The 14,508-nt window shown below is 40.0% G+C and overlaps 1 protein-coding gene and 1 long non-coding RNA gene across 2 annotated transcripts; one reads left to right on the top strand and one right to left on the bottom strand.

Moving 5' to 3' along the window:
- The first annotated feature begins 708 nt into the window (after nucleotides 1-708).
- On the top strand, nucleotides 709-4,937 carry LOC123685477. The gene is made up of 3 exons (XR_006748302.1): nucleotides 709-898; nucleotides 952-1,303; nucleotides 4,452-4,937. It is a non-coding gene; the product is annotated as an uncharacterized LOC123685477 (long non-coding RNA).
- Nucleotides 1,302-4,564, bottom strand: LOC123685476. Its single transcript, XM_045625178.1, has 2 exons — nucleotides 2,067-4,564; nucleotides 1,302-1,985 (listed from the first exon to the last, which is right to left on the bottom strand). Exons 1-2 carry the CDS (start codon nucleotides 4,558-4,560, stop codon nucleotides 1,681-1,683), a joined length of 2,799 nt encoding a protein of 932 aa, XP_045481134.1. The 5' UTR covers nucleotides 4,561-4,564; the 3' UTR covers nucleotides 1,302-1,680.
- Nucleotides 4,938-14,508: the final 9,571 nt, after the last annotated feature.

The raw sequence follows: 14,508 nt of genomic DNA, 5'->3' as shown, positions 1-14,508 counted from the left end.
TGAAAACTACTACTGAACTATCTACTACCTAAATCTATCTGAATAACTAACTATCTTTACTATACTACTGAATCTCAACTATCTAAACTATATGACTAAAACTGAATAACTAACTATCTGAATGCCTGAACATCAATTACCGATTTTGGGTCGGCTACACCCTTTTATAACTTCGGTGCGGGACGGTGAAAGAATTTAGCCCACGTGACTCTTCATGTCGACAAAAACCTCGTTTTTCGAGAAAATTCTCTTGGCGGAACGTAATCTGACATATGAAAAAAAATATATCAGCGGTAAAAACGCCGAAATAAATAATTTCTTATATTATTTCACTCGGATTATTCGAGGCCCTGGTCGGTTGAAAAACATGAAGCATGGACTTTTTCATTATCGCGGTGAACAATTAATAAATTATTTCCAATATTTACGGAATATATCAGAATGATTTATTTGAACGGAAAACAATAAAATATTCTTTAGACGGAGCCTGATCATTCCTATGGGAATAATCAGACTTCGTTACATCCCCCCTGGTTCGGAAAAATTCAAGTTACGGTGAAACAGAAATTTGAATTCTAAAAACAAACAAAAAAAATAACCGAATACTATCCTGTCTTATTACGCGGGATATATGGGAAGTACGGGTCTGACTGTTACGTTACGCTATCAAAGACTATAGTGCTGTTGTAGACAGTATGACATATAAAAATAAAACTTTGCTCTATGAATCGATGTCAAATTCAAACGTCGTCTTCTTTCTTCTGTCATCCGGGGTGATTTGAATGTTTGGAAATTTCTTCATCTCGGGGTTGTGGAGTAGAACTCATTCCCATTTTCATGAAGTTTCCAAGTGTCGGTGAAATAATCTGATGTCAGGTGTGGATTATCCCATTCTCCGGTGAGTAGTTCCGTGATTTCCATATCTCGATGAATCATGCCATATTATTTCAGAGGGACGTCGAAGTTCCCTGTCAGATGAGTCGAAACCATTCCAAACTCATTGATATACTGGTTGATTTACCTGTGGATATTACAAGGAATCAGTGACTGTATGGTGAAATTTTCAGAGCGGTGAAAATTCTTCCAGTTATACAGTTTAAATTATCTATATGAAAATTGAAATGGAATCCAGATGTCCACCAGAGTAATAATTGACAGGCCATGATGTCCAATTCTTCAAGTACTTCTTTCTTGGATGATGACATGAATAAATCTTCAGGAATCATGTCTTCGGTGGAATTGGGCTTACAGCTGATCATCCGATGAAAGGTGTGTTGCCTATCTCCAGCATTTATTCTCATCGGTGAGTATCTAGCCTCTTAGAAAACTTCATCTGTAACACTGCGGAATATTTCAGTTATTTATCAGAACAGTAAGAGATTAGAAATGGCATTCTTCAAATAGATTACACAGTGAAACTACTAATTTATATCTGACGGCCTTTGAAATTCGGGGCAAGTGACTGGAATTGTTTTTATTGCATAATATTCGCTGACTTATTATGTACTATTCAGTTTCATCAACATTTACAGATTAAAAATCAGTCTACTAGTCTTGAATATAATGTTATAAGATATTGGGTTAGGCCCTATATGGTTTTATACAGTTTTACAGGATTATGGAACAAAAACAACGGTATCTTCTTTTTAATTCTATTTTTCCCATCATTCTTTTTTTTTTCTATCTCATTTTCCGCTGCATGGCCTCCCTTTCTGTGCATCTTGCACATGGATGCCTGGCTGGTTGTTCCGACCTAGTTGCTGGCGGTCGTGGGGCCAGTTTCCTGGGTACGCACTCGCAGTACCTGGTCTGCGTACCTATCAAACCACATCTGCTGCAAAATAGGAGTGGTCGACCTCGACACTCCTGCCGCGAGGGACATGTCTTGCCGCACTTCCAGCAAGTGTTGGGCCTAACCTCTAGGTACACTTTATTTCCCATCGTACCTACAATACGAACGCTCCTGGGGGCCGGTGTGGTTTGATCTGAAACATATGGTTTAGTTATGACAGTGTTATCTTCCACACTCGTCCTGAATGAAATTTTGGAACCGGTATCTTGCTTACTGGTACGCAGCTGGCACAAAGGGGGTGTTTGTGTAGACTGTGTAGTGGTCCGTTTCACCACCCTCTCCACTCTTGCTAGGGTGTTTCTCCCTCGCACTGACGACACCGAGCTCTGGGGGGTTCCGGGCATCCGCATCTCCGTCGTTGCTCTCCTCCTTAACACCGGTACTTCCTTGAACGGCGCATCCACCATCTTTCGAGGTTGCATCTTTCCTGCCAGTTGCTGTTGGGGTACTTTGAACTTTTGGCACGAAGTGCAGTTCCGGACATATTTCGCAATGTCCCTAAACATACCTGGCCAGTAATAATTCCACGAGATCTTCGCAATCATCTTAGCTATTCCCAGATGTCCAGCCAAGGCAGAGTCGTGGTTTTCTTCCAGTACTTTGGTCCTCTGTTCGGTGGGTATACACAACTTCCAGGGATGGCCTGTTCCAGCTTCCCTGACGTCTGGTGAATCCCAAAAGTGTCGGTGCAATCTTCCATTGATGATGGAATACTCGGGGCAGTGCTCTGGTCCTTTCTCTACTTCCTGAAACTTATTTTTGTACCACTTACATTGCATACCTGTTTCTTTCAGTTGGACACAGTTGAGTGTCGGCAATGGATTTCTCAACGGGCTCTCAGCAAGTCTGTTGTGGGATCCTCTTCGATTCTGGAGGTGTTTTTCGGGAGTCTGCACCTCTATGACCTCTTGGCTAACCTGTTTAGCTCTGGGGATCCGTCGTCCTTCTAGATAACATTCTGTGTTCTTGATATCCAGGGAGAAGTTGTAGGTCTTCAGCATCTCTATTCCCAGGATTAAGTCGACTGGTAAGTTGGGTACAAGTAAGAATTCTATGTTCTTCAGGGCATAATCGGCTATCACCATTCCAAGGTGATACATCTTCGGTATGGCTGTAGTTTGTCCATTCGCTACCATGACAGCTTCAGTCGTTGATTTTTCTCCCTTGATTCCATTTCTTTCACACAGCTGGGCCACCCTCTGACTACAGCAGCTCTTTGCCGCACCAGTGTCTATCAATGCATGGAATAACTTTCCCTCAATGTGCACTTCTACCAGAGGCCAGCTGTCGTTGCTAACGATAGGAATCACTGTAGTTAGGAATCCCGCTGAAGTTGACGGTGTCGTTTCTCTCCGGTTTTGAGGACATGGGCAGTCTCGTGAGAGGATATTCTCTCGTTGACATCGGGAGCAAAACATTTTCGGTGTCCCTCGGCAGTCTCGACGGAGGTGGCCATATCCCCCGCATCTGAAGCATTGTGTCTGGGAGGACACTCTTCGCTCCGGTGGTGATCCATTCCGATCCTGTGAGGTGTTGGCATTTCCTGTTCTGTTGGTCGAGTATTCCGGTGGCCTCGAGGGCAGATGGGGACGATCTGGTCCAGGGGATACTGAGCAATTCCAGTCTTCTATCCTTGTGGCTGTGGTTAGCGGTCTTGACGGGCCCTTCTTCGGAGATGGAGATGGTGTGGGAGCTTCCTGACGAGTACTGTGGTTTCGTTGTCTAGTATTCTCCGAAATTGCAGAGAGGTTGGCCGGGTAGTCCTGTTGACGACGTTGATGATATGTTAGATGTGGTTCATCGATGAGGCTGGGTTTAACCGGTGGTTTGGTATAATGTCCCATCTGCCATTGAACCATTTCAAAAACTTTTCCCTTTTTCAGGAGTTCATCATACGTGGTGGTCTCTTGAAAGGCCAAAGCCTGTTGCAGTGATGGCAATAACCTCTGTCTTATCAGTCGAATCTGTTCACTCTCAGTGGGACGATTGCAAGTCAGCTTCTGGAACAAATTTTGCATCCGGGTGACATACAGTAGTAACTTCTCATCAGGACCTTGCATCCTCTTCTTGATTTCATCCAGTAGGTTCTCTTCATAGTTGACTGGTAAGAATGCCTCTTTTAATTGAGTCTTGAAGTCGTCCCAGTTTCTGAAGAGTCCCCTCCGGGGGATGAACCAATCTTTGGCATCCTTTCGCAGAAGTTCGTAAATCGATTCGAACACATGTTCTAAGGATGTCTTTCGGGATTCAGCAAGTCTCTCTATCTCTTCTATAAATCCAATCACACTATCAGTCCCATCAAAGTAAATATTCCATTTATGGATGGGTATAGTCGAGGTTGGCATCGGTCGTGGTTCAGATTCTTGTTTGGCAGTAGTCGGTGTCATCAGCTGGTTCAGATTCATCATGGGTTCATTCAAATCGGGAAATGACACCCTTCTCATAGAGCTGGTCCATCGACTATGAGTTGGTGCCTCTGGTTGATTCATATTCGGCTGTTGTGGTTGAGGAATAGGCATCGTTGGTAAATTCTGCAGTAACTTCTCACATTCCTGTCTTGTTTCATTCAAAACTTGAACTAATCTTGACTTATTTGCAGGTGTTGCAGTATGGGAGACCTGGGCAGTTGGCAGTGGGTGTTCATCATCTTCCAAATCTATCAGTGATGTCTTCAGTTGTGCAACCTTGGTTGGTTGAATGGGAGACATCTCAGGCGACAGTGGAACCTCTGCCTCCAAAAGCGATCCATCCGGTCGGGTTGATGGTTGCTGTCCGTCAGCAGTCAACGTTGCCTCCAATGAACTCAAGGCCCGAGCTACAGTCTCCTTTAAGTGCTCTATCATCTGTGACTCGGTTTCATTTTTAGGGATAATAAAATTCAGTCTTCTCTGAATGTGTATTAATCTTGTTGAAATCCGAGTATATTCCTTCGTGGTGTTCTCAGTGTCAAAGTGTTGAATGGCTTCCAGCAAGTCGGTGAGTTTGTTCTGACATGACTCCATGTCCAGTGTCGGGTTCATTCCTGTCGGCTGTAGAGGCAAATTCAATTTCAATACCTGTCGTAATAAACTCCTCTTTAGCATTACTGTGCTAGGTATTACTTGTCCTCTCAGCTGTAACTCATAAGTCAGCTCATCATTCAATAGTCGATTCACATTCATGTTGAGGTTAAGTGATTGAATCGTTGAAGTCCAAACTCAAACAATCGATTTGAAATCTATCGAAGTTATTCGACACTGTCCTCTTCTTATGAACCGTTGAAGTCCGAACACTTTCCCCAACTTCACTATTCCCGGTAACAGTCCTTATTTTTCCCTTATCCCTCGCACAAAAATAACACTAATAGACAATAATGCTGAAAAATTACAAGTTGATAACAGAATCTATTCAAGTTTGAATTATTGTTTGATACAGTAATAGAAAATCAAAAATGAGAAAACTCTCAGAAAACAAGCTGGTTTAAATTTATTATGATTCTCAAAAAAAAAATATTCAATGTCAAACGCAGTTGACAATTTCAGCAAGAAAATAATTCAAAAACCCAGAAAAGAAAAGTAGGGTTAACCGAGTAGTTCAAATAATGTTCACTGTCAAACACAGTTGACAGTTCTAGCAATCAGATAATCTCAAAAATAACAAATTGTCAACTTTATTCACAGTCAAAATATATTTCAAATAAACCAACAACAATTCAGTAATCCTGGAATATCAGACAAAGAAAATCAATGCAAGTCTTTATTCAAATCAATAACGATAATCACTTGTTTCAAAAATTCTTCAGCAATTCAACACACAATAAAAATGTTTCAGGCAATCAGTAAACTCAGAAATAAGGAATACACAGCAACAAAAACTTATATTCACTGTTGCAGCAATAATAAAAAAAACAAGTCAACTTTATTTATCAGAAATGAGCTATTATGGTTCAAAAGCAAATAAAATCACAAGTATATATCTCCAAGTCCTTATGACTTTTATATCCCTACCTTGTTTCAGCCTGGAATAAAGTTGCTCAGGATAATAGTGTGTAAGGGAAAAAACAACAAATCTTTCTTTATTCAAACGATGATCAGTAAATAGTAGCAGTGAACAATACCCTATTATATGAAGGCGGTATGATATCACTATATTAGCGGCAGTGATTGTACAATGAAACAATCGGTAGCAGTATCTCAATTATACTCACTGGTTTTCTGTCCGAGTTGAACCAACCACTCAACGTTAAACAGTATTCAACGCGCACAAAGATAGTCACTGAGTGTCACCCTAAAGTCACTTTCCGTAACCCTTCACGTAACCGAAAAAGTCACAAAGAAATCCGGCGGTCGATTGTTCTAGTCCTGCAATACACAAAACAAAAAAAGTTATTCAGATATAAATGTCCACACTGTCAATGCTATGTCGGTTTCCTGCTAATAAAGGAAATTATTGTCAAACGCGGAAATGTTTATAGCACTTTAATATAGTCCACTGATACTTAGGTACCAGTAATAAATCAATTCAATATACGGATCTTCCTCCAACAGGAGAAGATAATCTCTTCCACTCAGAGAGAGAGAGAAAAAAAAAATGGTTACACTGACCTTCGGTTCCTCTTCAGTCCTTACACCCTTAAGCGTCGTTTTCTGAAGATCGGGAGCTATTCTGTCCTTTTGTAGCGTTGTCTTTTCTGGTCCCTGCTCTAGGGCGTCATTTGTAACGTCCTTTTTGCGTCACTGGCGCCTCTGCCAATTGCCCTTCAGCACTTTGCAGTAGTATCTCGAGCGCCAGCCAATTTTAGGGAGAAATTGACAAACCTTACCAGGGCAGCTTAGTGAAGACAGGATTCGGTGTCACCTAGGATGGTAGCGGTGACCAAGTAACAAACAACGCAACAAAATTAATAGGTTTATTGATTCAATTATACAATACAGACAATCTCAGTAAAAACGGGAAATCAGAAAAAGCATAAACTATATCAGTCTGTATACTTCAATTCGGTTACTGAGATGATTTGTACTGTCTACAACTACTGTGTCCTTACCTCACCAATTTAATGTCAGTCAAAACCGTTGAACAAGTTAGTCGGATCCGGGAGCCGAAAAATTATGATATTTGGAGATTGAGAATCGTGGATTTTGTAGAGTCGGGAAGGAATGAAAACTAATCCTAACGCGTTGAAAAACTCCACCGGTACACCACCCTCTCGTTGTCTCTATCAAATGAAACCCTTGAATATTCACTCGTAAGAAAGTCACAAGTAAAAATTAGCAAACTCCCCAGAAAAAGACTAACAAGTAAGTTTACTGATGAAAATGGCGATTTTCGACCTCAGAAACGGATTTGTAATTATTGGTGTTCAATTACCAATTTTACTATTTTCCGGTCACCTGGTAACCACTTAACCAAAATGTCTTTTCTAAAACTAAACTACTGCCTAAACCTCTAAATCTAACTATATCTATCTACTGAAAACTACTACTGAACTATCTACTACCTAAATCTATCTGAATAACTAACTATCTTTACTATACTACTGAATCTCAACTATCTAAACTATATGACTAAAACTGAATAACTAACTATCTGAATGCCTGAACATCAATTACCGATTTTGGGTCGGCTACACCCTTTTATAACTTCGGTGCGGGATGGTGAAAGAATTTAGCCCACGTGACTCTTCATGTCGACAAAAACCTCGTTTTTCGAGAAAATTCTCTTGGCGGAACGTAATCTGACATATGAAAAAAAATATATCAGCGGTAAAAACGCCGAAATAAATAATTTCTTATATTATTTCACTCGGATTATTCGAGGCCCTGGTCGGTTGAAAAACATGAAGCATGGACTTTTTCATTATCGCGGTGAACAATTAATAAATTATTTCCAATATTTACGGAATATATCAGAATGATTTATTTGAACGGAAAACAATAAAATATTCTTTAGACGGAGCCTGATCATTCCTATGGGAATAATCAGACTTCATTACAGTGGAATGGCTTACTTGGATAATTGTTCATTAAACAAAAAGAAGGGAATAAGAACAGTCCCTTATACCAAAGTGGTTTCCTTAGACACGTGTGTCAAGCTTTCGTCCCTGTGCAATACGATGAAAAGTGTTAGAATGAGAAACATTGAAGGAAATAACAAACAAATGAAATCAACAACAGAAGTCAGCCGTCCAATTGTGGTTACAGCAGCAATTGACCTTACCACGTGGGAGATTATAGCTACCCGCTTGTCATCCGAGTCCAAGAAAATCAACAATGTGGAAAGGCTTACTTGGATAATTGTTACTTAAACAAAAAGAAGGGAATAACAACAGTCCCTTTTACCAATGTGATTTCTTTAGATACGTGTGTCAAGCTTTCGTCCCGGTGCAATACGATGAGAAGTGTTAGAATGAGAAACATTGAAGGAAATAACAAACAAATGAAATCAACAACAGAAGTCAGCCGTCCAATTGTGGTTACAGCAGCAATTGACCTTACCACGTGGGAGATTATAGGTACCCGCGTGTCATCCGAGTCAAAGAAAATCAACAATGTGGAATGGCTTACTTGGATAATCGTTAATTGAACAAAAAGAAGGGAATAAGAACAGTCCCTTTTACCAATGTGATTAACTTAGACACGTGTGTCAAGCTTTCGTCCCTGTGCAATACGATGAGAAGTGTTAGGATGAGAAACATTGAAGGAAATAACAAACAAATGAAATCAACAACAGAAGTCAGTCGTGCATTTGTGGTTACAGCAGCAAATTAACCTTACCACGTGGGAGATTATAGCTACCTGCGTGACATCCGAATCTAAGAAAATCAACAATGTGGAATGGCTTACTTGGATAATTGTTCATTAAACAAAAAGAAGGGAATAAGAACAGTCCCTTATACCAAAGTGGTTTCCTTAGACACGTGTGTCAAGCTTTCGTCCCTGTGCAATACGATGAAAAGTGTTAGAATGAGAAACATAGAAGGAAATAACAAACAAATGAAATCAACAACAGAAGTCAGCCGTCCAATTGTGGTTACAGCAGCAATTGACCTTACCACGTGGGAGATTATAGCTACCCGCTTGTCATCCGAGTCCAAGAAAATCAACAATGTGGAAAGGCTTACTTGGATAATTGTTAATTAAACGAAAAGAAGGGAATAACAACAGTCCCTTTTACCAATGTGATTTCCTTAGACACGTGTGTCAAGCTTTCGTCCCGGTGCAATACGATGAGAAGTGTTAGAATGAGAAACATTGAAGGAAATAACAAACAAATGAAATCAACAACAGAAGTCAGTCGTGCATTTGTGGTTACAGCAGCAAATTAACCTTACCACGTGGGAGATTATAGCTACCTGCATGACATCCGAGTCCAAGACAATCAACAATGTGGAATGGCCTACTTGGATAATTGTTGATCAAACAAAAAAAATGGAATAAGAACAGTCCCTTATACCAAAGTGGTTTCCTTAGACACGTGTGTCAAGCTTTCGTCCCTGTGCAATACGATGAAAAGTGTTAGAATGAGAAACATCGAAGGAAATAACAAACAAATGAAATCAACAACAGAAGTCAGTCGTGCATTTGTGGTTACAGCAGCAATTGACCTTACCACGTGGAAGATTATAGCTACCCGTGTGTCATCCGAGTCCAAGAAAATCAACAATGTGGAATGGCTTACTTGGATAATTGTTAATTAAACAAAAAGAAGGCAATTAGAACAGTCCCTTATACCAATGTGATTTCCTTAGACACGTGTGTCAAGCTTTCGTCCCTGTGCAATACGATGAGGAGTGTTAGAATGAGAAACATTGAAGGAAATAAGAAACAAATGAAATCAACAACAGAAGTCAGTCGTGCATTTGTGGTTACAGCAGCAATTGACCTTACCACGTGGGAGACTATAGCTACCTGCGTGACATCCGAGTCTAAGAAAATCAACAATGTGGAATGGCTTACTTGGATAATTGTTCATTAAACAAAAAGAAGGGAATAAGAACAGTCCCTTATACCAAAGTGGTTTCCTTAGACACGTGTGTCATGCTTTAGTCCCTGTGCAATACGATGAAAAGTGTTAGAATGAGAAACATAGAAGGAAATAACAACCAAATGAAATCAACAACAGAAGTCAGTCGTGCATTTGTGGTTACAGCAGTGTAACCACGTGGGAGATTATAGCTACCTGCGTGACATCCGAGTCCAAGAAAATCAACAATGTGGAATGGCTTACTTGGATAATTGTTCAATAAAAGAAAAAAAGGGAATAAGAACAGTCCCTTGTGGTTTCCTTAGACACGTGTGTCAAGCTTTCGTCCCTGTGCAATACGATTAAAAGTGTTTGAATGAGAAACAAAGAAGGAACTAACAAACAAATGAAATCAACAACAGAAGTCAGTCGTGCATTTGTGGTTACAGCAGCAATTGACCTTACCACGTGGGAGATTATAGCTAGCTGCGTGACATCCTAGTCCAAGAAAATCAACAATGTGGAATGGCTTACTTGGATAATTGTTCATTAAACAAAAAGAAGGGAATAAGAACAGTCCCTTATACCAATGTGATTTCCTTAGACATGTGTGTCAAGCTTTCGTCCCTGTGCAATACGATGAGAAGTGTTAGAATGAGAAACATTGAAGGAAATAACAAACAAATGACATCAACAACAGAAGTCAGTCGTGCATTTGTGGTTACAGCAGCTATTGACCTCATCACGTGGGAGATTATAGCTACCGTGTGTCATCCGAGTCCAAAAAAAATCAACAATGTGGAATGGCTTACTTGGATAATTGTTCATTAAAAAGAAAAAAGGGAATAAGAACAGTCCCTTGTGGTTTCCTTAGACACGTGTGTCAAGCTTTCGTCCCTGTGCAATACGATGAGAAGTGTTAGAATGAGAAACATTGAAGGAAATAACAAACAAATGAAATCAACAACAGAAGCCAGCCGTCCAATTGTGGTTACAGCAGCAATTGACCTCACCACGTGGGAGACTATAGCTACCCGTGTGTCATCCGAGTCCAAGAAAATCAACAATGTGAAATGGCTTACTTGGATAATTGTTAATTAAACAAAAAGAAGGGAATAAGAACAGTCCCTTATACCAATGTGATTTCCTTAGACATGTGTGTCAAGCTTTCGTCCCTGTGCAATACGATGAGAAGTGTTAGAATGAGAAACATTGAAGGAAATAACAAACAAATGAAATCAACAACAGAAGTCAGTCGTGCATTTGTGGTTACAGCAGCAATTGACCTTACCACGTGGGAGATTATAGCTACCTGCGTGTCATCCGAGTCCAAGAAAATCAACAATGTGGAATGGCTTACTTGGATAATTGATCATTTTACAGAAAGTAGGGAATAAGAACAGTCCCTTTTACCAATGTGATTTCCTTAGACACGTGTGTCAAGCTCTCGTCCCTGTGCAATACGATGAGAAGTGTTAGAATGAGAAACATTGAAAGAAATAACAAACAAATGAAATCAACAACAGAAGTCAGCCGTCCAATTGTGGTTACAGCAGCAATTGACCTTACCACGTGGGACATTATAGCTACCCGCTTGTCATCCGAGTCCAAGAAAATCAACAATGGGAAATGGCTTACTTGGATAATTGAACATTATACAGAAAGAAGGGAATAAGAACAGTCCCTTATACCAATGTGGTTTCCATAGACACGTGTGTCAAGCTTTCGTCCCTGTGCAATACGATGAGAAGTGTTAGAATGAGAAACATTGAAGGAAATAACAAACAAATGAAATCAACAACAGAAGTCAGTCGTGCATTTGTGGTTACAGCAGCAAATTAACCTTACCACGTGGGAGATTATAGCTACCTGCGTGACATTCGAATCTAAGAAAATCAACAATGTGGAATGGCTTACTTGGATAATTGTTCATTAAACAAAAAGAAGGGAATAAGAACAGTCCCTTATACCAAAGTGGTTTCCTTAGACACGTGTGTCAAGCTTTCGTCCCTGTGCAATACGATGAAAAGTGTTAGAATGAGAAACATTGAAGGAAATAACAAACAAATGAAATCAACAACAGAAGTCAGTCGTGCCTTTGTGGTTACAGCAGCAATTGACCTTACCACGTGGGAGACTATAGCTACCTGCGTGACATCCGAGTCTAAGAAAATCAACAATGTGGAATGGCTTACTTGGATAATTGTTCATTAAACAAAAAGAAGGAAATAAGAACAGTCCCTTATACCAAAGTGGTTTCCTTAGACACGTGTGTCAAGCTTTCGTCCCTGTGCAATACGATGAAAAGTGTTAGAATGAGAAACATTGAAAGAAATAACAAACAAATGAAATCAACAACAGAAGTCAGCCGTCCAATTGTGGTTACAGCAGCAATTGACCTTACCACGTGGGAGATTATAGCTACCCGCTTGTCATCCGAGTCCAAGAAAATCAACAATGTGGAAAGGCTTACTTGGATAATTTTTAATTAAACAAAAAGAAGGGAATAACAACAGTCCCTTTTACCAATGTGATTTCTTTAGATACGTGTGTCAAGCTTTCGTCCCGGTGCAATACGATGAGAAGTGTTAGAATGAGAAACATTGAAGGAAATAACAAACAAATGAAATCAACAACAGAAGTCAGCCGTCCAATTGTGGTTACAGCAGCAATTGACCTTACCACGTGGGAGATTATAGGTACCCGCGTGTCATCCGAGTCAAAGAAAATCAACAATGTGGAATGGCTTACTTGGATAATCGTTAATTGAACAAAAAGAAGGGAATAAGAACAGTCCCTTTTACCAATGTGATTAACTTAGACACGTGTGTCAAGCTTTCGTCACTGTGCAATACGATGAGGAGTGTTAGAATGAGAAACATTGAAGGAAATAAGAAACAAATGAAATCAACAACAGAAGTCAGTCGTGCCTTTGTGGTTACAGCAGCAATTGACCTTACCACGTGGGAGACTATAGCTACCTGCGTGACATCCGAGTCTAAGAAAATCAACAATGTGGAATGGCTTACTTGGATAATTGTTCATTAAACAAAAAGAAGGGAATAAGAACAGTCCCTTATACCAAAGTGGTTTCCTTAGACACGTGTGTCAAGCTTTCGTCCCTGTGCAATACGATGAAAAGTGTTAGAATGAGAAACAAAGAAGGAAATAACAAACAAATGAAATCAACAAGAGAAGTCAGCCGTCCAATTGTGGTTACAGCAGCAATTGACCTTACCACGTGGGAGATTATAGCTACCCGCTTGTCATCCGAGTCCAAGAAAATCAACAATGTGAAATGGCTTACTTGGATAATTGTTCATTAAACAAAAAGAAGGGAATAAGAACAGTCCCTTATACCAATGTGGTTTCCATAGACACGTGTTTCAAGCTTTCGTCCCTGTGCAATACGATGAGAAGTGTTAGGATGAGAAACATTGAAGGAAATAACAAACAAATGAAATCAACAACAGAAGTCAGTCGTGCATTTGTGGTTACAGCAGCAAATTAACCTTACCACGTGGGAGATTATAGCTACCTGCGTGACATCCGAATCTAAGAAAATCAACAATGTGGAATGGCTTACTTGGATAATTGTTCATTCAACAGAAAGAAGGGAATAAGAACAGTCCCTTATACCAAAGTGGTTTCCTTAGACACGTGTGTCAAGCTTTCTTCCCTGTGCAATACGATGAAAAGTGTTAGAATGAGAAACATTGAAGGAAATAACAAACAAATGAAATCAACAACAGAAGTCAGCCGTCCAATTGTGGTTACAGCAGCAATTGACCTTACCACGTGGGAGATTATAGCTACCCGCTTGTCATCCGAGTCCAAGAAAATCAACAATGTGGAAAGGCTTACTTGGATAATTGTTAATTAAACAAAAAGAAGGAAATAACAACAGTCCCTTTTACCAATGTGATTTCTTTAGATACGTGTGTCAAGCTTTCGTCCCGGTGCAATACGATGAGAAGTGTTAGAATGAGAAACATTGAAGGAAATAACAAACAAATGAAATCAACAACAGAAGTCAGCCGTCCAATTGTGGTTACAGCAGCAATTGACCTTACCACGTGGGAGATTATAGGTACCCGCGTGTCATCCGAGTCAAAGAAAATCAACAATGTGGAATGGCTTACTTGGATAATCGTTAATTGAACAAAAAGAAGGGAATAAGAACAGTCCCTTCTACCAATGTGATTAACTTAGACACGTGTGTCAAGCTTTCGTCCCTGTGCAATACGATGAGGAGTGTTAGAATGAGAAACATTGAAGGAAATAAGAAACAAATGAAATCAACAACAGAAGTCAGTCGTGCCTTTGTGGTTACAGCAGCAATTGACCTTACCACGTGGGAGACTATAGCTACCTGCGTGACATCCGAGTCTAAGAAAATCAACAATGTGGAATGGCTTACTTGGATAATTGTTCATTAAACAAAAAGAAGGGAATAAGAACAGTCCCTTATACCAAAGTGGTTTCCTTAGACACGTGTGTCAAGCTTTCGTCCCTGTGCAATACGATGAAAAGTGTTAGAATGAGAAACAAAGAAGGAAATAACAAACAAATGAAATCAACAAGAGAAGTCAGCCGTCCAATTGTGGTTACAGCAGCAATTGACCTTACCACGTGGGAGATTATAGCTACCCGCTTGTCATCCGAGTCCAAGAAAATCAACAATGTGAAATGGCTTACTTGGATAATTGTTCATT

The sequence above is a fragment of the Harmonia axyridis genome, chromosome 7 (assembly GCF_914767665.1).
Source record: "Harmonia axyridis chromosome 7, icHarAxyr1.1, whole genome shotgun sequence".
NCBI lineage: Eukaryota > Metazoa > Arthropoda > Insecta > Coleoptera > Coccinellidae > Harmonia > Harmonia axyridis.
This window is presented reverse-complemented; position numbering and strand designations above follow the sequence as displayed.

Bases quoted from the DNA above. Each gene is read 5' to 3' on its own strand.
- LOC123685476 (XM_045625178.1), bottom strand. From the start codon at position 4,560: ATGTCTCCCATTCAACCAACCAAGGTTGCACAACTGAAGACATCACTG. The intron at 1,986-2,066 runs GTAAGCAAGATA...CATATGTTTCAG, and splicing joins TTTGTGCCAGCTGCGTACCA to ATCAAACCACACCGGCCCCC.